Raw genomic sequence first — 22,182 nt, 5'->3', positions numbered from 1 at the left:
ATACTTTGTATTCGAGTTCTCACTGCCTACGATATGGTCTATATAGCAGGTTTCCAGTGCAGGGAAGCCAAGCCCTCCATGCTGATTTGAGGCTTTTTGATAATGTTGATCAATTCAAGTTGAACCGCTCAGAATGATTTTTGTAAGCTCAAAAACTAAATTCTTAAAGAAAAGGAAAGATGCATTGAAACTACTATTGGCAATTAAGGAAGAATGCTGGTGCCAAAAATATGTTATATGGAAAGGATACTTTGTTTGGAGGATATTGCATTTGTAGTGCTCCTCGTCTAAAAACTCAAAAAACTTTTAAAATTCAGCCGTTGCTGTTGAGAAAGATTAGGGTTAATACCACAAGGCACATAAAAAAAATCTAATGTTTTTTTCTTCTCCATGTATTGGTCAAACACATAAGCGCATGAAACAGTGTGCATTTCAGAGCACCAAAGTCACCAAGATGGAAATAATGGTGATGATTTTTCTAGAAAGTCAGGGTGAGTTTCCAGCAATTTTTGCCTGGATTCTGAATGCCACAGAGAGTTTGTGTGTGGAGGCAGCTGTGGAGCTCATTCTTTTGGACCGACTAGCGGGACGGACTTTGAATGCTCAGGAAAAAAACAAGAACTGGGACACCAAAGTATACTCTGTTGTTGTTGCTGCTTTAAGCTTTAGATTAGCTTTTCTTATTGTTTTTCTCTGCCTTCTGAGCGAGGACGCATATTAACATCATTTTTTGTGAGTATAATAACAAACATTTATATCATATTAAACAAAGAAAGTCAAGAAAGATATTTGTAATATTCTTTAACTCGCAGTACAGATTGAGGCCTGTGAAAATAAGTGAAAGAAAATCGAGGTGCACTGTAACTTTTGTATTTAAAAGTAACCTTTGAATATAATTCTGAAATGTCAACCAACATCAATACATGTCAATGTGTGTGTGTGTGTGTGTGGTAAAGACCAGCTGACAGATGAAGTCCACTTTTAATCATTCAATAGAAATGCATAACACTTTGTTTTCAAATAATAGCTTGGCCATATAATCTATTCTTTTTGAAAAACAAACAAAAAGAGTCCAAGTCTGAGATGAATTGAAGTGCCTTCAGCCACTTTCTAAAGAGCTCAATGCGACAAGCATTAGGGCTGTGTGGTCTACTATAAGGTTTCAGGCGGTAGGGGGGGCCACCCTGAAAGCGCTGTCCCCAAAAGGTGGGCCTTTAGTCTCCATGATGGAGTTGGGCCCTTGCCACCTGGCTGAGGTGGAAAGGGCAGGTGGACTTGCGCTGGAGGCTTAAGAGTTCTGGGGCCAATGATCTGTGTTGCAGTTTCCTCCTGAGCTGGTCAACAAATTCAATTATTGACAATTATTGAGTAATTCAAGCATAATAGAATAAGGGTCTGTCTTTGTTCGGCACACAGTTGATGTCCTATGCTGTGATCAGGGCCTTACAGGATACTGGCCCCTGCCTGTCAGTAAATAATTACACTATATTGTTTAGCAGGTGGCTATGTTGGTGCCTTTATCCCAATAGCAACTACAGTAGCCTGTGGGTCAATGGACTGCTGCATTTTTTGCCATATTTAGAAACTTTTGACACCTGAATTTCCCAGTAAAGGAAAACTAAGAATGACAACCAGCACAGATAAATATTTTGTCATTCACAATATTTATTTTTTAACAAAGTTCATAAACAATTTAAACACCGCTGTGACATATTTTTTTATATTTTCCAGCTTTGAAGACCACGGATTTGTGGGGAGAACAACAGCCATGCTTTGTCTCCAACTCATTCTAATAGTGATCTTCATTGTACATGGGTGTAGTGGCGGAAACATTTTAGTCTCACCTGTGGATGGCAGCCACTGGATCAACATGGAGGTAATCCTCAGAGAACTGCACTCCAGAGGCCACCAACTCACTGTGCTGCGATCCCTCAACAGCTGGTACATCCCCGAGATCTCTTCTTTCTACAGCACCATTACCGTCACATCTCCAGATGACCACGGCGAAGGATTTGATCCTAGTTTATTCTCTCTTCTCATGCAGAGATCATTTGAACAAAACAAGATGACACCATTCTGGCATTTTATTGAGCAGCTAAAGGATCGAGCTCATACGATTCACATTTTTCACTCTGCAACTCTGCATTTCATCTCCACCATATTGAATGACTCCATTTTTTTAACCAGGTTGAAAAGCACCCAGTTTGATCTGTTGTTAACGGACCCTGCCTTCCCCACAGGGGTAATACTAGCACAATATCTCAAACTGCCAATGATCTATAGTGTTTGTTGGATCAATGCTGGAGAAGCACATGGAGAATTAGCTCCATGTGCTTCCTTCCTATATTCCAGCCTACAACTCACTTTTCAGTGACAACATGAATTTTCTTCAGAGGACATTTAACCTATTACGGTACCTAGTAAGTATCCTGATAGAGGAGGTATTTATAATGCCTGTTTACTCAGAACTGCTGCATCGGCACTTTCCTCCTGGAGCTGACCTGCGCTCCATGCAGCACTCAGCTGACATCTGGTTAATGAGGGTAGACTTTGTGTTCGAGTTCCCACGGACTACCATGCACAATATGGTCTATATAGGAGGTTTCCCGTGCAGGGGACCCAAGCCCCTCCCTACTGAACTTGAGTCCTTCATGCAGAGCTCTGGAGAACATGGGGTAGTTGTGATGTCTCTTGGAACTTTGGTTTCCGCTCTCCCAAAGGAAATGACAGAGGTCATCGCTGAAGCTTTTTCCAAGCTCCCTCAGAAGGTGGTGTGGCGGTATTTGGGCCAGAGACCATCTAACCTTGCCAACAACACCCTGCTGCTGGACTGGCTCCCTCAAAACGACCTCCTCGGACACCCCAAGACCAAGTCTGTATGAAGCCATCTACCATGGAGTGCCAGTTCTCGGCCTTCCCCTCCTGTTTGACCAGTTTGATAACCTAATCCTTCTGAAGGGGCGTGGCGCAGCTCGAGTGGTGGAGGCATCATCACTCAATGTTGAGGACTTTCTGGAGGCCTTGAGAGACATGCTGGAGAATCCCTCTTATCGAGACATTCAGAGACTTTCTCGACTGCACCATGACAAGCCCTTTTCCCCTTTAGACACTGCTGTATTCTGGATTGAGTATGTCATCAGGAACAAATGAGCGGCTTACCTCCGCTCAGCAGGTTCCAGCCTGCCTTGGTACACCTACCATAGCATAGATGCGGTGATCTTTCTCTTGGCACTCGGCGTGGCTTTCCTCTGGGTATTTAACTATGCCTGTAGGCTCTGTCACTGGAGTTACAGAACAAAGAGCAAAGTTAAGTAAAATCGATTCTTTCGATTTCATAGCAATATTTAAACACCCATTTCCTAATTTATTTTAAAATAGACAAACTCCATTGGATGTATTCAGTAAACAGTTGTTTCACACATGGGGAAGGTTTCACTTTGAAGTAAAACGGGTCTATCCATCATTAACTTTTATCTCAAAAATAACAAATGTGAATGTTTATGTTAACTGAATGGTATAAAATATATAGTTATAGTAGTCATCTGAATATAGTTATAGTAGTTGTAACGGGTTCGGAGTAATGCGATCAGGCAGGGTTGTCGTTCTCTCAGCGGGAGATCGGTTTATTCGGTTTAACTGGGAACATAAATACACAAAGTACAACAAAAAGGTCAGTTCAGAGCCGTCTCTCGGTGGATCGTAGGTTCCACTCGCTCCAGACATCCGTGGTCCGTTCGCTCCTGGGTTTTGGTCTCTCTCACTACAACACAAAGCAGGCACATAAGTACACACTCCCTGATTGGCCTGAGTGCAGACATCTGCTCGCAATCAGGTCCAATCCCCTCAGCCAATCCCGTGCGCTCCCAACCTGCCCATACTCCCCCTGCAGGCCAGACGTCACACGTACCCCCCCCACACCCCCACCGCCCGACACAGGCCGGGGTCGCATCTGGCCGCCAACTCACTCCCCCCCCCCCAGAGCGGGAGAGGAAGTCCGCCACGGCCATTTGCGCCCCAGGCCTGTGTACGACCCGAAAGTTGAAGGGTTGCAACGCGAGGTACCACCGGGTGATCCTCGCATTGACATCCTTCATACGGTGGAGCCACTGGAGGGTAGCATGGTCGGAGTAGAGGGTGAACGCACGCCCCAGCAGGTAGTAGCGCAGGGCGCCGACTGCCCACCGGATGGCGAGACACTCCTTCTCCACCGTGCTGTACCGACCCTCCCGGTCTGATAGTTTCCGGCTCAGGTACAGCACCGGGCGGTTTGACCCCCTCCACCTGCTGGGTCAGGAACGCGCCCAGCCCCCTATCTGACGCGTCGTCTGCAGGGAGAAAGGGAGATCAAAGATAGGAGCATATAGGACCGACTCTCCAGAGGGCTGTTTTAATAGCCTCAAACGAATCCCTGACATGGCTCCGACCACTGGACTGTATCTGGGGCCCTCTTATGGGTGAGGTCGGTCAAGGGGCTGGCCAGGTCCGAGAAGTGCGGCACGAACTGCCGGTAGTACCCCGCCAGCCCCAAGAACTGCCTCACCTCCTTCTTGGTTCTGGGCCGACAGGAGGCGGCCACCGCCGCGGTCTTAGCGACCTGTGGCCAGACCTTCCGCCCCCCCAGGTGGTACCCCAGATACTGGATCTCCCTCCGCCCAATCACGCACTTCTTCGGGTTGGCCGTAAGCCCCGCCAGTCTCAGCGACTGAAGGAAGGCCGCCATCTGCCGCACATGCTGCTCCCACGTTCCACTATAGATGACAACGTCATCAATGTAGGCAGCAGCATATGCGGCTTGTGGCCGTAACACCTGGTCCATCAGTCGCTGAAACGTGGCCGGGGCCCCGAACAACCCGAATGGAAGCACCTTGAATTGGTATAGACCGAGCGGAGTGGAGAAGGCCGTTTTTGCCCGGGCTGCTGGAGACTGCGGAATCTGCCAGTAGCCCTTCGTGCAGTCCAGAGTCGTGTAATAGGTGCCCATGCCAAGCCTGTCCATGAGCTCGTCGATACGAGGCATTGGGTAGGCGTCGAACTTCGAGACCGCGTTCACCCTACGATAATCCACGCAGAACCGGACAGACCCGTCCGGCTTCCCCACAAGCACGACGGGACTGCACCAGTCGCTGTGGGACTTCTCGACCACGCCCAACTCTAGCATGGTTGCTAATTCGCGCTGCACCACATCCTGTTTGTGGACGGGCAGCCTGTAGGGACGTGTCCGCACTGTTAACCCGGGGTGCGTCTCGATGTCGTGAGTAATTAACGGGGTGCGACCGGGCACGGGCGAAAAGACGTCGGCGAACCGTAGTTGCAGGCCGGCAACGTCCCGCGCCTGACTCCTTGAGCGGTCCTCGCCCCGACCTACCGGAGGGGTGGGACCTGGGCCCGGGACTTCCGGCCCGAGCTCTTCTCCCTCCGGCAGCGTCGACGCAAATGCAACAGGGACCACGTCATTCCACCTCTTCAGGAGGTTGATATGATAAACCTGTTTGTTTTCGCCCCTGTCCGAACGCGCTACCTCGTTATCCACATCCCCGACTCGTCGCGTGACCACGAAGGGCCCTTGCCACTTCGCGAGTAATTTGGTGCTACAGGTGGGCAGCAGAACCAGGACCCTGTCCCCCGGGGTGAGATCGCGTAATCTAGTCCCTCTGTCGTACAGGCATCTCTGACTCTCCTGGGCTCAGTGCAAGTGCTCATGTGACAATAACCCTACTGAGTGAAGCTTTGCACGCAGGTCCATGACGTACTGGATTTCGTTTTTGCTGTCACTGGACCCCTCCTCCCAGTTTTCTTTAATGAGGTCCAGGACGCCCCTGGGCTTGCGCCCATAGAGTAACTCAAATGGGGAAAACCCCGTGGAAGCCTGGGGCATTTCCCGCACTGCAAACAACAGAGGGTCTAGCCATTGATGCCAATTTCGAGCATCTTCGTGTACGAACTTGCGGATCATGGACTTTAACGTCCGGTTAAACCTCTCACACAAGCCGTCCGTGGCTGGGTGATAGACGCTTGTGCGAACGGCCTTGACCTTCAACAACCCGTAAAGTTTTCTAATCATGCGTGACATGAAATTGGTGCCCTGGTCAGTGAGAATCTCTTTCGGGATTCCCACCCGCGATATGACATGAAACAACGCCTGCGCAACACTCTTCGCGGAGATGTTGCGCAACGGAATTTCTACCAGGTATCGGGTTGCGTAGTCGATCAGGACTAACACAAATCGATACCTGTGTGCGTAACGTTCTAATGGCCCGATAATGTTCATGCCAATGTGGTCGAAGGGGGCTTCCACCAGGGGAAGGGGCCATAAGGGAGCCCTGGGGACGGCCGGGGGATTAACCAACTGGCATTCGGGGCAGGATGCTCACCACCTGCACACTTCCACCCGAATCCCCGGCCAATAGAACCGGGCCATTATCCGGTTAAGTGTTTTCTCGTATTTCTCGTATTCCCGCCATTGGGTTATAATGCGCCGCCTGGAAAACCATTTGCCGGCGGCTCCTGGGTACCAGCAACTGGGTTATAACCTCCTCACTCTGGGTGTCACGACTCACCTAATACAGCCTATCCCTAACCACCGTAAAGTGTGGGTAAGTCAGCGCCGCGTCTTGCCGGACCCGACTCCCATCAATAACTATCACCTGGTCGTAGGCTGAGCTCAATGTGGTGTCATGAGACTGCTCGAGGGGGAAATCCTCCACCGGGGGGAATCTCGGCGCTGGGACCTCGGGTTGAGGACCCCCCCCTCCCCCGATCCCTGAGCAGCGTCGGACGCCTCGGTGCAGAACACAGCACACGACTTACATGTCCCTACCTGTCGTGTCCGCATCCCCGTCGTCCCCCTAACTGCCTGTGGAAACCCCGCCCAATCCAACCCAAGAATCAGGGGATGCGAGAGGCTCGAACTAACCGCCGCCTTGACCCTATATTTTCTACCCCGTGCACATCGTGCACATCCCCGTGTATACACCTCACCGAGTCGCTCGACGCCTCGACCAATGCCTCGGACCGCACCAGGCGCTGGTGGATCATGGCCTGCATGCAGCCCGATTCCAAAAGCGCCTGGTGCGTACCCCGCTGTATCCTCACCGGGATACAGTACGCCGCACCGGTGACGCGGACGACCTGGCCCAACTCCATCATAGGGCACTCCCGCCGGAAGTGGCCAAGCCGCCCGCACTGCCAGCACCCCTCCCCTGCCGTCTGAGCGCCCGTCTGTGAAATGGGGGGGGGGGAGGCGACTCATGTGCCTGCTCCGGACCGCCCCCCCCCCATCTCGCCCTCGGCGCCGGGGCTGGCCTATCCCGCCGTGGGGCAGCTGCCCCGGTATGTGGGCCCGGTGTCGGCGGTCGCTGGCTCGCTGGTGGTGGCTGCAGGTGGCTCTCCGCCAGCTGGAAGTTCTCAATGAAGGCTTCTGCGTCGTCCGCCTCCCCCATCTTTGGGACGTGTATCTGGTTTGCGGGTCCCGGCCCTCGGGGTCCTCCGCTGCGTCCGCCGGAGGCGAGAAGCTCACAGAGCATGGCCCGATCGGCGGCCAAGGACTGGGCCAGCTCCGTGAGCACCTCGTTCTGTGTCTGGTGGAGCTGGCCTTGCCGCTCGACCATCTGGGCCAGGTGTCCGAGTACATTTCCCAACGGGGACTGGTCCATTCTCTTCGCTCGAGCCCCACGTTGGGTGCCACTGTAATGGGTTCGGAGTAATGCGAGCAGGCAGGGTTGTCGTTCTCTCAGTGGGAGATCGGTTTATACGGTTTAACTGGGAACAGAAATACTCAAAGTACAACAAAAAGGTCCGTTCAGAGCCGTCTCTTGGTGGATCGGGGTAGGTTCCACTCGCTCCGGACCTCCGTGGTCCGTTCGCTCCTTGGTTTTGGTCTCTCTCACTACTACACAAAGCAGGCACATAAGTACACAGTCCCTGATTGGCCTGAGTGCAGACACCTGCTCGCAATCAGGTCCAATCCCCCCAGCCAATCCGGTGCGCTCCCAACCTGCCTATACTCCACCTGCAGGCCAGACGTCGCACGTCCCCCCTCAGTAGTCATCACATGGATCCTTTTCAAAACAAAAACATGGTTCTTTGTTATGCCATAGCCAAAATGAAGATTAGGGCCGCAGTGATCACACTTAACCAAGTAAACCCAAAGAACTATCCTGATACTTTTACACAGTACCCATATGTTGACATTATTCTGAACATATGTTGATATTTGATATTCTCAACAGTCTCCTATGGTACACACAATGCCCCTTCCCCACCACTCACTGCACTGAATTAAACAACAGATTAGATGCTAAATATATTGCAGGTACCTAACCCTATCAACATGAGATGCATCTAATATCAGCTGCTGATCTCACAGCTGGTCCTCCTTAGTCACCGGTTCTCCATCACACAAAACTAAATAACTAGAATTGAGCGAGCAAAAAGAGAGCAAAAAGCCTTGAACAACAGGAAGACACAGAGAGAGACCAAGAGGTGGGGGGGGGGGGGGGGGGGGGAGGAGGGTGTGAGGTTCCTGGATAGACGAGGCGTTCTCCCTGAACAGGAACTTGCCTTTTAAAAAACGGGAGAAGTGGTTTTCCTGTGGAGGAAACGATCAGAGAATAGTGGAGGCCCAGCTGAGACACTTTGTTCTCATTGTAGCGAAACACTGGTCAGGCAAGCAGCCGAGCAGAAGCTCACATGGTTCTCCTGTGGCGCACTGTGATTCCTTGATCCCAGTCGGAACGCTAGAAGGTGAGTCTCCCAGGTTTGACAATAAAGTTCTGCGTCTGATGTAGCCGACCATGGGTAATCAATTGGAAGTTGAAATTTATTTATTTTAGTTTTGTTGTTCATACTAGTCAATGCATTCATAATTTGCACTTCGAACGGATGGGGTCAAAACTTAGAAATTTAAGTTCCAATATTTTCTAAGACCATGGAAAGAGCATGGATCATGAAAGCATGTACATTTCTATTGGCTTGAAATTGTGATGTTTCTCAACCTAACAATTCAATATTACGGCACCTTTTTGCTCTCAACAAAAGACAACTACTGTACATTCTTTTTCATCAGATGACATGCTTTAAAATCACTGGCTGTTTTTATCTTAGTGGGTTGTTGGTGTTTGGCTAAATCTTCAACCGTCTAACTCCCATTTCTCTCTTTCTATTAGGAACAAGGTGCGATCTGGGTAATAAAGTAATTTCCTTTGACCCTCAATGACAGCTGTGAACTTTATAATGAATTAGAGAAGATGGCAGAGGGGGCCATACTATGCAATATGGAAGACTACAGAGGTTGAAGCACAAGAAGAAAACGCTAGTACTACCAAGATCAAAATGTAGAAATGCCACAGCATTTCATTCAATCTCATCCAAGCCAAATCTGTTACTTTATCAGATTATTTGTGAGCAAATTAACCCAATGTGATTGTCGTTTGGCAGATATCATTTTCTACATTCTACTGAAAACAAGGACTTTTACCATGTAAGGCGTTGGAGTGATTATGTACTGACAGTGATTATGTTCAATGCAAGCTGCAACCTCCCCCTTAATACAGACACTGTGTGTCTGACCTACATCTACAGTATGATTTTCACATTTGGCCTGCCTAGCAACCTCCTGTCGCTTTGGGGACTGTACCAACTGGGCCGCTCAGGCGGGGGTGGCTGCCAGCTCGTCTACATCCTCAACCTTCTGCTGTCAGACCTTCTCCAGCTTCTCACTCTACCGGTGTGGATCCTCTACCTCCAGGGGGGCCATCGCTGGCCCTACGGCCGGCCAGCCTGCGAGCTGGTGGGCTACGTATTCTACGTCAACGTGTACGCAAGTGTCATGTTCCTGTGCCTGATAGCGCTGGACCGCTGCCTGGCCATTGTTTACCCTCTATGCAGCCGCGGCGTGCGAACCGTGAGGGTGGCGGCGGCGGCCGGCGTGGCAGTCTGGACCCTGACCTTCTTGTTCTGCCTGTCCGGGCTGCTGCCCTCGGTGTTTGACCCCGAGAGGCTGCTGTGCTTGGAACAGTACCCCGTCAGCCCAAGATACGCCAATTTCAAAATAGCCACGACGGCCCTTGGGTTTCTGCTGCCGTGCGCCATACTAGGGTGAGCTACTCTTCCTGTTTTGTTAATGGGTTCTGTTCTTTGGGATATGGGGAAATGGGTTCTGTTCTTTGGGTTCTTTGGGTTCTTTGGGACTTCTTGTGCAAAACATGTGATTGACGCTCAAACACGCAGGATTGGCTTATATTTATGTTTTCGTCAACCTTGCAGTGCCTATCTATATGATAACACTAATTTAAGTGGGTTAAGTTTCACAAGACGTACAAACATCAAGATGATGTTTGTTGAGAGCGATCGAAGCTTGAAGTGAGCCGTTAGACGCAGCACCAGAGAGCCTTCCGTCCATCTCACAACCACATTTCTTATGCGGTACATATGGGTGCTGTCTCTGCTGTTGTCCCCTCTCAGCTACACCTCGACCCGCATCGGTCTGACGCTACGGAGGTCCCCCTCCGTCTCCCACCAGGAGCGCAACAAAATCGTAGGCATCCTCGTGGTCATCACCGTCAACTTCATGGCGGTCTTCGGGCCGTACCACCTGGTGGGCGGGTACCGCTTCGTGTCCCTGCTGCTGACCGACGAGCCATGCCGCCAGGAGCACTCCCTCTTCCTGGTGTACCGGCTGTGCTACGGCCTGACCAGCCTCAACACGCTGCTGGACCCCCTCTTCTACATCTTCCTGTGCTCGTACGCCCGGCTGGAGCTACGCAGGTCGCTGCCCTGCGTCAAGAGACGGCGGCCCCCCCCGCGGCCCAGCCTGCACACAGAGCCAGGCTCTCCAACCCCCGAGAGCACCTCCTCCAAAGCATTGTGGGAATGAGGCCATGGGAGGTGATAGGACGGGCAGGATGACATCATCACGTGACATGAATAAAGTGAGAGATGTTTTAAGGGGAAGGAAGGGGGGAAGGCATATTGAGGAAGATCCACTGGCTTTTTTTTTGCTTTCTCCTCACATGGGATCACCAGTAAGGCTTCTGTATCGACAATGCTGTGGCTCCCCCAAGTGGTGAGCATTGTCCTAGATCACAAGGGTAATTCAACATTCTTCCTTCAAGGCAGAATTTAGTAAAACTTTACACCTACAGTATAGTAGTGAATTCTATGAAGGTATTATTGTAGCAAAAGTCTTTAGCACCTGTAACTGCAGATTTTGTATGCGTACACTAAAGTCACAAATGTGTAACAGTAAATTTGAAGTCCTAAATATTTATTTTGCATGTGTACTCTAAAGTCACAAATGTGTAACAGTACATTTGATGTCGTAAATATTTTTTCTACCATTGTAAATACTAAATAGGGTCTACGAGTTCACAAGTCTGTGTTACAGGTGCACAAATCCTATCCTGTGCATCACAACTTCAAAGAGTCATGCACTTGACACTTTTGCTACAATCATTGCAGTGCAGTTGGCGCAAAACACATTCACACACCCGTGTTTCATAATCTGAGAACATACACAAAATTTGTGCATTTTTCAACCGAAATGTGAACTAATGCATCAGAAGTTGCACATCTGTGAAATATTTCCTCACAAATGAAATTATATAGATCGCTAGGTTCAATGAGCATTTTAATGAGCGAGCACAAGTCCATCGATACAACTGCTCGAATCTGCTGCTACGAGTCTCAGCTGTTATTTTTCTTGGATACTTTTGCAACACGTCTATGTGGTACAAGTGTAGCAAAAGTGATTTGTATCCGTATGAAGTAGAGCGTCTGTGGGCGGGACAAAATTGCAGCATTTACCAATAAAAGTCGCCGGCAGGGGGTGCATTTTTCAAAGTACACTGGGACCACCAAACAAACTCTTACTTTCTGGAGTCTTGAAAGTTGTAGGCATCCTACACAACAGAGTTGGGTATCTTACATTATGTCAAATTAAATTACTTAGTTCAAGTGAATTCCTCCCAAATTATTGCATTAACATGCCTCAAGTGTCCTTCAATGTATTTTAATGGTCTGCTTGGATGGTCCCAGTGTAGTTTGAAAAATGCACCCCCTGCCGGCGACTTTCATTGGTTACTGCTGCATGGGCATGTTTGGGCATGTTCTCAGATTATGAAACACGGGTGTGCAAATGTGTTTTGCACCAACTGCGCTGCAATGATTGTAGCAAAAGTGTCAATTGCATGACTCTTTGAAGTTATGATGAGTTATGTCAACAATTGTTCTTCCACCCCCCCACCCCCCCCACCCCAACCATTATGCGCAGGGGGCTGGTAGGGGGAATTCGGGGGGGGCCCATCAGTAGGCTACCTCTTGTATACAAGGCTGACACACGGCTTTCAACCGCTTCTGCGTAGACAAAATATCACCGCGCGCTTTACGGGGTGATCACCGGACGCATCTCCACGTGCGTGACGTAAACAGCGCGTTCTAGCGCTCGAGCTGCTCGGACCTCCCCGTGGGTTTAGTTCTCTGGCGATAACGTAGAGGCTCTCCCACGCGCTCTCTCTGCTGCTGTCGCTCCAGCGCAACACACACACGCACGTACGCATGCACGCACACAGCGCGCGACTAATTCCGCCGCTGATAACAACTGGTGGCGCGGACTCTGGAGAGTCAAGGTCGACACTCGCCTCTGATAGATTGAAGTCTTTGGAGACTTACGCTTCACACGCACACATACTCTCACACAAACAGGTAGACAGACAGACACACGCAAACACAAACACACACACACACACACCACTCCATCGCTCAACGCCAATCGGTGATCCGGTAAAAAAATAGTAACGCACAGTGACTTTGATGAGTAACTTTAATCTGATTACTGGTATGGAAATAGTAAAAAAGTGGTCCGAGGCCAGTAACGCGGTACTGATGCCAGTAACGCGTTATTAAGTAATGCGTTACTGGCATCACTGCCTGTAACACAGACTGGTGAACTTGTAGACCCTATTTAGTGTTTACAATGTTAGAAAAAATATTTACGACTTCAAATGTACTGTTACAAATTTGTGACTTAAGAGTACACATGGAAAATAAATATTTACGACTTCAAATTTACTGTTACACATTTGTGACTTTAGTGTATGCATACAAAATCTGCAGTTACAGGTGCTAAATACTTTTGCTACAATATTACCTTCATAAATTCACACTTAAGTTGGTTGAATAAGGATGAGTCTGGAAGGAAGAGTTTGGGGGATATTTTACTAGGTAAATATATAAATATTTAAATTGTTCAAGGATTTCTTATGCCTTGATTTTGCATCTTTGTATCAATCAAATGTTAATGGAATTGTTATACAGTATAGTCACTGAACAATAACTGTACAAAAAATTAAAATGATGACCCACTATAAAATAAAGATAGGCTATGCTTATTTCCCCAATTCGATTGCCATGTCATGATTTAGGCCTTGATTTGGCTGACAAGGAAAATTACCCAAATAGTCAGTTCAATATAAAAATATATATTATTTCAGCTACAATCTTACTTTTTTGTTCATGCTATTGCTGGAAAAAAAAAAAAAGTATTTCTAATGCAATTTCTGTCCATTTCGTTGTAACATTATGGATTGGCAGTTCACACATATAAAATTGCACTATTTAGGTCTAATTCAAAATGTTTTCGAATTCTGGAACTGACTATTGATTAAAAACGATCAGCTATGCATATTTATCAATAAAAAAATTGTTATAGCCTGAGCCTTCTCAACATTGTACTCTGCCGATGTAAAATCTCTGTCATGCAGTCTGTTTTTGCATACAAAAGCATGGATGTGTTTGTTGTGGTCAAGGCCTTCTTTAGATTACACAGAGCAAAGATCCCTCTGATAGGATGCCAACATGGTTTACAAGTTGCTTTATTTTTATCTTTTAAAATATATATATTTTTTGATTTATAAACGTGTTACAAACATAGCTGCAAAATGAATTGCTCTCCCCACACCCACAATGTCAGAGGTCAATCTCAAGGCCATCTCACGCATCGCATTTATAACAGCACAGGACAACACACACCCACTCAACTGCCACTTCACCATTATGACCCCTGGAAGCAGATACAGGTCCCTGTTTGCAGGAGGGCTCGCTATGGCAAAAGCCTGGTGCCTGCAACCATAGCAGCCCTCAACAAAAGGCCAAGAACAAAACACTCACACTTTGTCTACACAAATTGTCTCCATGTTATTTTTGTTGTGCTGGTTGTCCATTTTTTATTAACTATCGGCGTGTACCTTCACTTGTGATGTGAAAATGAATTTTCCCTTGGGGACAATAAAGCCTAATGATGGATGCAAACTAAACACAGAAATTCAATCTTTCCACTTTGGTGGAAATATAAACCAAGTTACCATATCTATAGTGGTTGCCTACACCAAAACAGCCATTCAAAGTTTTGCAACTGTCTCAAAATCTCTGAGGCATGATGACTCATTGAAGACCTCCAAATGCAGCATAACATACAGCTGAGTCACTCCACAGTGATGGTCCTCTGACGCAATAAGGCAAATTGTTTCCTAATGAGTACGGTGCCATTTACCTGGGGGTTCCAGTAGCCACGTTTACATGAACATTTCTGATCAGATTACATTTCTAATCGGAATAGATCTAATGCTATCATGCAATTCGAATGTACTGTATTTATGGCAGTTACAAAAGTGGTAAGCAATACGTTTGAATGTCTCTCGCACACACATCTGGACCGGAGGCAATATAATGGACGTCTTATCAGTATTTCGCAATTCTATGTTTTTGTTTTTAATGAAAGCCAAGCAGGAGAGAGCGTTTCTCTGCCTGTTCCTTCAATTAAGAAGGAGGACAGCACAGCGACAGTATCTCGTCCAGTCTTTATATTTACCCACTCCTCCGCCGCAAACAAGACGTATTTGTATGACAGTGCGCAGCCAAGACTGGTAGGAGAGAGTGGTATAACATGAATTAGTCAACAGGAATGGCGAGAAAATTTTAGGATGAGTGGGCAGTTATTGGTTAAATTATGCAAGCTCATTAAAAACATATCGCAAGAGGAGGTAGCTGTACAAAGGCCAATTCCATTGGCAATGAGAGTTGCCATGGTGCTATACAAGTTGGGAAGCATTGGCGAATAAGTTCAGGGTCCATTATAGTCTCTCTAAGTTAAAAAGTAGCCTCACTCAACCCAAACCAATCGAAATAAGTGTATACATGTTGAATATAGGGGAGTACACCACCTCTTCTAATCCGATTGAGGCGTATATATGATTAATTTTTAATTCCGATTGAGCTGTTCTTCCACTTCTAATCAGATTAGAAGTGTCCATGTAAACCCGGCTAGTGTCTCACATGGAATTACAGTGAACGGGGCCATGGAAAAGGATCTCCTGATGGGGTTGGAGCTTGTGTGAAGCGGATGGCAGTTCAGGCTGTCCTAAAGGTACGGCCACACTGAACACGTTAAGCTGCTTTCACACCGCCGCGTGGCAACTCGCCGTCTCCATTCATTTCAATGAGGGAAGGGCGGCAGAGGGGAGGCGGTTACAAAAGCGGCTGTAAACCAGGAAGCGGTTGCCGCCCACATGAACGCGCACAGATTTTGCCCTACCGCTCAGCTTTCACCGTGTTGAAATTTTCGGCGGCAGCAGCAGCTGCTTTTGAAAACGCCTGGCCCTTCACACCGCCACGCTGAACCCTCCAGGCGAGGCGGTTATAAGGGCGGTTGCCGCGCGGCAGTGTGCAAGCACCTTCACGTGCATAAAGGTGCTTTCACACCGCCGCGCGGCAACTCGCCGCCTCCATTCATTTCAATGAGGGAAGGGCGGCAGAGGGGAGGCGGTTACAAAAGCGGCTGAAAACCAGACTTGATCGTCCATGTTCTTTCTGCTTCTGTGTGTCCTCGGCTCTGTCTCTCTGCTAGTGACATCGGGTCAAGCACAATGCTGATTGGTTATCGTGGCTAAGCGTCACGCAAGGGAGCATAAAAAGTTCAATTTCTTTAACTCCACACGTTGGTGCGTTGGGCGCGTAGGTGCGTTGGGTGCGTTATTTAGGTGCGTAAAACGTGTCTAACGTGCCTAACACGCTGCTTTAGCGCGTGTAATGCATCTAGGCGCCTAAACCAATTGTTCCCTGTGCAAAAATGCCGATTTTCTACGCCTCTAACGTGCGTAACGCGTTCAGTGTGGCCGTACCTTAAGGGGAGCCAAACTGCAGAGGCCTCTTTGAATTCTTGTCCTAATTAAATTAATAGAGTTAGAGGACATCGTAGAATTTGACAAACTGCTCCCTCCTGAATAGAAAGTACTGAACACTGCATTACAGGTTCAGTCACTGCAAGCTTATACAGACCTTAGATCTCATTTTTATAATCCTGTTTATGTTGTTATGTGTGATGTCTTTGAGCTACTGGGACCTCAAATTTCCCCTTGGGGATTAATAAAGTATCCATCACCATCATCAACATCATCATCATCATCCTGTGCTCCCAGCTGTGAAAGGCATAATAGGTACAAACAAGATTTACACTTCAACACCAAGGGAGGTGTTTCATAGGGCAGTAGGTTTCTTCTGCAGCTATCCAAAAGCATGTGGCTGCTTCATGGTAATCGCTATCCCGTCCTTCTAGTATGAAGATGTTGAAAGTGAACAAGACGTGTTGGAAGTGGGAAAGTTCATCATATATATATATGATTAGAAGTGATATTTGGTTGAATAGTGTTGAATATTCAGGGAGAGGAAATACTGGTAAGCTGGTTCAACATGGAAAGAAGAAAGTCTTCCAGGGGCCTGACAAAGAGGTTAGCATTGACTACTCTTGATTAATTAAAATTAACCAACCTGGACTGGCTCATGTTCAACACATAAGTTTTCCATTTGTCCTACATGAAATCAGTTCTACATCTTTTTCTAAATATTGGCATGTTTATGGTCTGATCATCTTTTTTTTTCTTTATTGTGTACCCCATCACTCAATTTGGGCAAATTAGATGTTTTCACCTAATATATAAAAGAGTCTCTCGCTCCGCCCCCACCCCCCCCCACCCGCTTCCCTGAAATGGTACAGCCTTCAAAGCTCTCGTCTTTTCGCATTTGAGTCAGAGCATATTTTTTCCTGAAGTTTCCCATAATTATACCCAGCTTTATCAAGCTGTTTTTGAATGGTGATTCAAAATGGCAAGTAAGACACAACATGGATCTGGTGCTGAAAAACGAAAGAACAGAAAACTGAGAAATGGCGCCTGTGCATCCCTTGCTGGTAAGTTGGTGTTTTATATGTCTAATTGTTTTGCTAACGTTCAGTGATATCGCTAGCTGACGTCAGCAACGTAGGCTAGGTTACCGAGCAAATGGATTTGATGCAGCTCTAAGCCCTAAATTATATCATCTAGATTTCACAATGCATGTGACACGTTTGCAAATAGTTGACAGTTGTCACTGTAGATATTGGGCGCCTTATATGAAGACAACTAAATTCTATTGAGGCTATAGAAAGGGCGTCATCAGCTGGTCAATTTTAGAAGTTGTCATGATTGGGCCGAAATATGGTAACTTCATTTTGGTCATTTAAAAGACGCCACCATTGTTTTTTTTAATCTGTATATAGACATTTAAGGTTTTGTCTATTTACCACTAAATTAATTTAATCTAATAGTTAAAATACTTCCCCTATCATTGTGAAATACAGAGGCTACAAGATAGCTATGATATAATGCCAAGTGCCAAGTTTACAGATAAACAGCAGACTTAAAATGATGCATATGATGATGATTTTGAGTCACTTTTTAACCTATTATGAACAGTAGTGCACATTATATTTTGGTCATCAGAAGATCCTAATGTTTTAGTATTTTTATTTAGCTTTTGCTAATCCCATTTTTTGTATTTCAAAAATGTTCACAGGGTGAATGCAATTTGTTCAAGGAGCAACACATAGCCTGGAGGAAGATTCAGATGATGAGCAGTCGCAGTGAAGCAACCGTCCACCATGTCTGAAGGCTCCAGTTCAGTACAAAGCTGTGATGAACCATCCACAAATTCCGGTACACAGACACAACACACAACTGTCACCTCTGAAGGTATTGTATCCACACTCATATCTGTTAGCCTTCAGGCAGATGATGTAGAGATGAATCTGCCATCTCCAACAGACCCCGCATATATTTCAGACACTGACGGGGCAGAGATTGGGGAAGAGGACAATTAAGTTCCAGCAGAATTATATTTTCCAAAGGGCCCAGATGTAAGGGCATTTCAGATAAACCTCCAATTTAAATCTCTTTCTAATAGAGAGAAAATCCAAAAAAGCTCTACTCTCCAAAGAACAATGCTGTTTTCCATGCAAGCTGTTGGGGTCAAAGAGTATAAAGCTGACAGAAACAGGCTATGGCGACTTGTCCAACATTAACATCTGCTTGAGGGGCCATGAAGGCAGCCCAGACCGTAACGCGTTACTAAGTGGCCTCGGACCACTTTTTTCAGTAACGAGTAATCTAACGCGTTACTATTTCCAAACCAGTTATCAGATTAAAGTTACTCATCAAAGTCACTGTGCGTTACTATTTTTTTGCCGGATCACCGATTGGTGTTGAGATCGATGGAGTGGTGTGTGTGTGTGTGTGTCTACCTGTTTGTGTGAGAGTGCGTGTGCGTGTGAAGCGTAAGTCTCCAAAGACTTCAATCTATCACAGGCGAGTGTCGACCTTGACTCTCCAGAGTCCGCGCCACCAGTTGTTATTAGCGGTGCACGCGTGTGTGTGCGTGTGTGTGTGTGTGCGTGTGTGTGTGTTGCGCTGGAGTGACGGCAGCAGAGAGAGCGCGTGGGAGAGCCTCTACGTTATCGCCAGAGAACTAAACCCACGGGGAGGTCCGAGCAGCTCGAGCGCTAGAACGCGCTGTTTACGTCACGTACGTGGAGATGCCCCGTAAAGCGTGCGGGGATATTTTGTCGCTGGCGGAAGCGGTTGAAAGCCGTGTGTCAGTGTGTGCACCCAGGGCCGTAGCACCAAATTCTGGGCCCTGTATACAAGAGGTAGCCTACTGATGCCCCCCCCCCCCCAATTCCCCCTACCAGCCCCCTGCGCAGAACTGTTGAGGGGGGGGGTGAACAATTGTTGCCGGGGGGGGGGGGGGGGGGGGGGGGGGGACAATTGTTGGGGGGGTTGGAAGAACAATTGTTGACAGGGGGGGGGGGGGGAGTTAGTATTGGCAAAACCGGTTATAATTTTTTATTTTGAGGCGGCAGGGGGTGTTGTCGCAGCTAAATGTAACGAATAAAGTAACTTGTAATCTAACTTAGTTACTTTTAAAATCAAGTAATCAGTAAAGTAACTAAGTTACTATTTTAAGGAGTAACTAGTAATCAGTAATCTGATTACTTTTTCAAGGTAACTGTGCCAACACTGTTGAAATGGAAGGAACTGGATATGCGACTGAGGAAGAATCTAGCTATAGACCAAGAGGAGCTGGCCTTAATGGAGGCAGAGAAGAAAAGATGGCTAGATGTCCTGAAACGCTTTTTCTCAATAACCCTGTATCTAGCCACCAGAAATTTGTCTTTTATGGGCTCTTCGAAGTTCAAAGTTTAGAGCAGCTTTGACACATACACGCAAGTCCTGGTACTCTCCCGCTATTCTCCCGACAGACCGTATATGTGAACGACATATCCTGACATTGGTATCCTGAAAACATCCTGAAAAAAAACTACCCCTGAGTTAGTATTTTAGCCGGCAGAAATGTTAATTACCTTATATGTTAATGAGGAGTAGAAAGTCGGCATTTCACACCATTTGATTGGGCACGTTTCGGTCTGCATCTGCATGTCATTGAGTGGCACCCTAAACGATAATCAGCCTGTTGCCTATTGTTCGCTGAATGGTTAAAAAATATTTAAATGTTGGCACTGCTTTTCAGAGTATTTCGTGGTGAAGGCTTAATAATAGGTCTTATCGTAACCTCCTACAATAAATTACAATACATGAGTTCACAGCTGCACGCGTATATAGAAAATGTTTTTTTTCTTATTATTATTATTTACAACAGTTAGCTAAACATTATAGGGTCCCGGCCTTCCACTCCGTTTTCACAGTTAAACACAGAACAAAACTGCATTTGTCCCAGTGTTTGTTGTATGTGAAATGAAGCAAAAAAAATACGCTTTCTCAAGTAATGCAGTCATTAGCGACGCCTTTCTTCTTAGTCGTTTCTTCTATTTGTCTCCAACTCATGCTCCAATCTTTCTTCGATTGATGCGGATGTTGTGGGTGCAACGAAATATATGATGCTGCAGCAACATTTAAAAGTGTAGTTCGGAATTTTGGACATAGGGCCTGATTCCCAAGTTAGCCTTGGTGTTCTTTATCATTGGAGACAGTTTTCAACCCATTTCATTCAGTCCTTCTAGTTGCAGCGTTTGCTCGTGCTAGGCTAGCGCACGGCAACGGGCAATACTAGCCTGCTAATAAAACAGTCAGTCACCTACTCCACAGTACACCCGAGGCAAATCAACTATAATGCCACTGTCGATGTAAATGTCTGTGTTGATAGAATAATGTTAGAAATAAAACCAACCTTGCATTGCATTGCATTGCATTTTGAGGGACTAGCTGTGTCTCAGCAGCAGTGTTATATTCCTGGTAGTAGGCTACGGCAGCAGCAGAGTGAGGTTACCGGCTCTATAATAGTTTTTTTACCTGCCGCTGTCCTTGCTACAGACGCAGAGTACAGTGCAAGGAGGAATTGTATTAGCCTATTCAATAAACAAGATATGGCCACATTTGGAGGACTTAGCGATGCGTCTGCTTTATGCTTTATTATGAAAGGGGCAAGCTTTATTAGCTAGAGTAGGCTACCAAAAGTTATTACCTGTTCATCAGTGGCTGTTGGTGCATCTGAAAAGACAGATGGCACCGCATTCGTTTTCAGTGATGTCTTGCTCTTTAGATTGCGGGGTTTCTCGAAGTCATCCGGTCTGAAATAATCGCTACAAATTTGCGAACAGTTTCCGCTGGTGTTTTGATGTCCAAGCCAAAGTTGAGTCCTTTCTGGATCTCCCACTGGAAATTGGTGGAAACTTTGTGGTGCCCATCTGTAGCGTTTATTTTTACAATTGCTACATGCGCACTGAACCACCATGTTGCCTAGTCGTTCGCTTCCGCTTCTGTTCCACGCTTCTGTTTACTTTCTGCTGTAGTGATTCGGTTACACAACTAACCGCAGCAAAGTAAAATTCCGCTGCTGCTGAGAAAGTAGTCCCTCAAAATGCGATGATTCATGTGTAGCGGAGTAAGTTTTATTTCTAACATTATTCTATCAACAGACATTTACATCTATAGTCTGGCGTTATAATTGATTTACCTCAGGTGTTCTGTGGAGTTGGTAAGACTGTTTTATTAGCAGGCTAGTATTGGCCGTTGCCGTGCGCTAGCCTAGCACGAGCAAACTCTGCAACTAGAAGGACCGAATGAAACGTGTTGAAAACTGTCTCCTATGATAAAGAACACCAAGGCTAACTTGGGAATCAGGCCCTATGTCCAAAATTCCAAACTACCCCTCATTTAAGACGATTGCGATGAGTTTTGCCTCTGTGCTATCTGCGGTCAAACCAAAACAAACTAGAGTGACAGCGGCCTTCCTTATCCCGCCTCTTGCGAACCTCGACCATACGTCATATCCCGCCCCTTGCAAGCCCGCCCCCTTAAATCCCTGTTGATTCTGTTGCGTTCTTTAGAAAAGGTACTCAAATCAGGCTCGCTTTTGACTCACTTTATTTGTTAAAGTTTCGGTATAGTTACTATGGAGCAATAGGAGGGGAATTGTTTATAATGCACGCAGAGATCCAACCAGCCAACCATTACATGGGCTACTGTGTGTTTCTGTCCTCTCTGGGGCGAGCGCCTGCCCCTATAGACGTGTTTCTTGTGTACAAACAATACTAGGTGCGCGCGCAGCCAGGGGGCAAAAGCCTGCTTCGGAGTGAACTGATATCAATGTAGATGCCGTATTGCTTGTAAGTTCTCCCTGACACAGTTGCAATAAAATGTCATTTTACTGAAAAATCGCTTTGTTTTTCATTGCATCACAAATCATAAAAACACTTACTGAAATGTCCATGAATTTCACTCAACTTACCAGGTTTTGACGGTTGTTTTAGATGTTTCCAATATCAGGAGTGTTACGTATTTTAAACACATAAAGCTACCCACA

At 46.7% G+C, this 22,182-nt stretch overlaps 2 protein-coding genes across 3 annotated transcripts; both read left to right on the top strand.

The window, feature by feature from the left end:
* Positions 1-2,450: 2,450 nt before the first annotated feature.
* On the top strand, positions 2,451-3,150 carry ugt5g1 (UDP glucuronosyltransferase 5 family, polypeptide G1; the record flags this gene model as incomplete). Its single annotated transcript, XM_079758227.1, is given in 2 exon segments — positions 2,451-2,873; positions 2,875-3,150. Coding segments are annotated over 2 exon segments (699 nt in total).
* Positions 3,151-8,650: 5,500 nt separating this feature from the next.
* On the top strand, positions 8,651-14,190 carry LOC307090921 (putative G-protein coupled receptor 132). Of its 2 annotated transcripts, XM_079757729.1 has the most exons (4): positions 8,651-8,742; positions 9,165-9,478; positions 9,607-10,095; positions 10,462-14,190. In XM_079757729.1, exons 2-4 carry the CDS (start codon positions 9,339-9,341, stop codon positions 10,871-10,873), a joined length of 1,041 nt encoding a protein of 346 aa, XP_079613855.1. In that variant the 5' UTR covers positions 8,651-8,742; positions 9,165-9,338; the 3' UTR covers positions 10,874-14,190. The 2 variants fall into 2 exon arrangements, with proteins under 2 accessions (XP_079613855.1, XP_079613856.1); XM_079757730.1 differs by lacking the exon at positions 8,651-8,742 and having other exon boundaries at positions 9,339-10,095.
* Positions 14,191-22,182: the final 7,992 nt, after the last annotated feature.

Source organism: Pollachius pollachius (genome assembly GCF_949987615.1).
Source record: "Pollachius pollachius genome assembly, chromosome: 20".
Taxonomy (NCBI): domain Eukaryota; kingdom Metazoa; phylum Chordata; class Actinopteri; order Gadiformes; family Gadidae; genus Pollachius; species Pollachius pollachius.
This window is presented reverse-complemented; position numbering and strand designations above follow the sequence as displayed.

Coding starts and splice junctions, on each gene's coding strand:
- LOC307090921 (XM_079757729.1), top strand. CDS start 9,339: ATGCCACAGCATTTCATTCAATCTCATCCAAGCCAAATCTGTTACTTT. Junction 9,479..9,606: donor AAAACAAGGACTTTTACCAT/GTAAGGCGTTGG, acceptor TGGCCTGCCTAG/CAACCTCCTGTCGCTTTGGG. Junction 10,096..10,461: donor CTGCCGTGCGCCATACTAGG/GTGAGCTACTCT, acceptor GTCCCCTCTCAG/CTACACCTCGACCCGCATCG.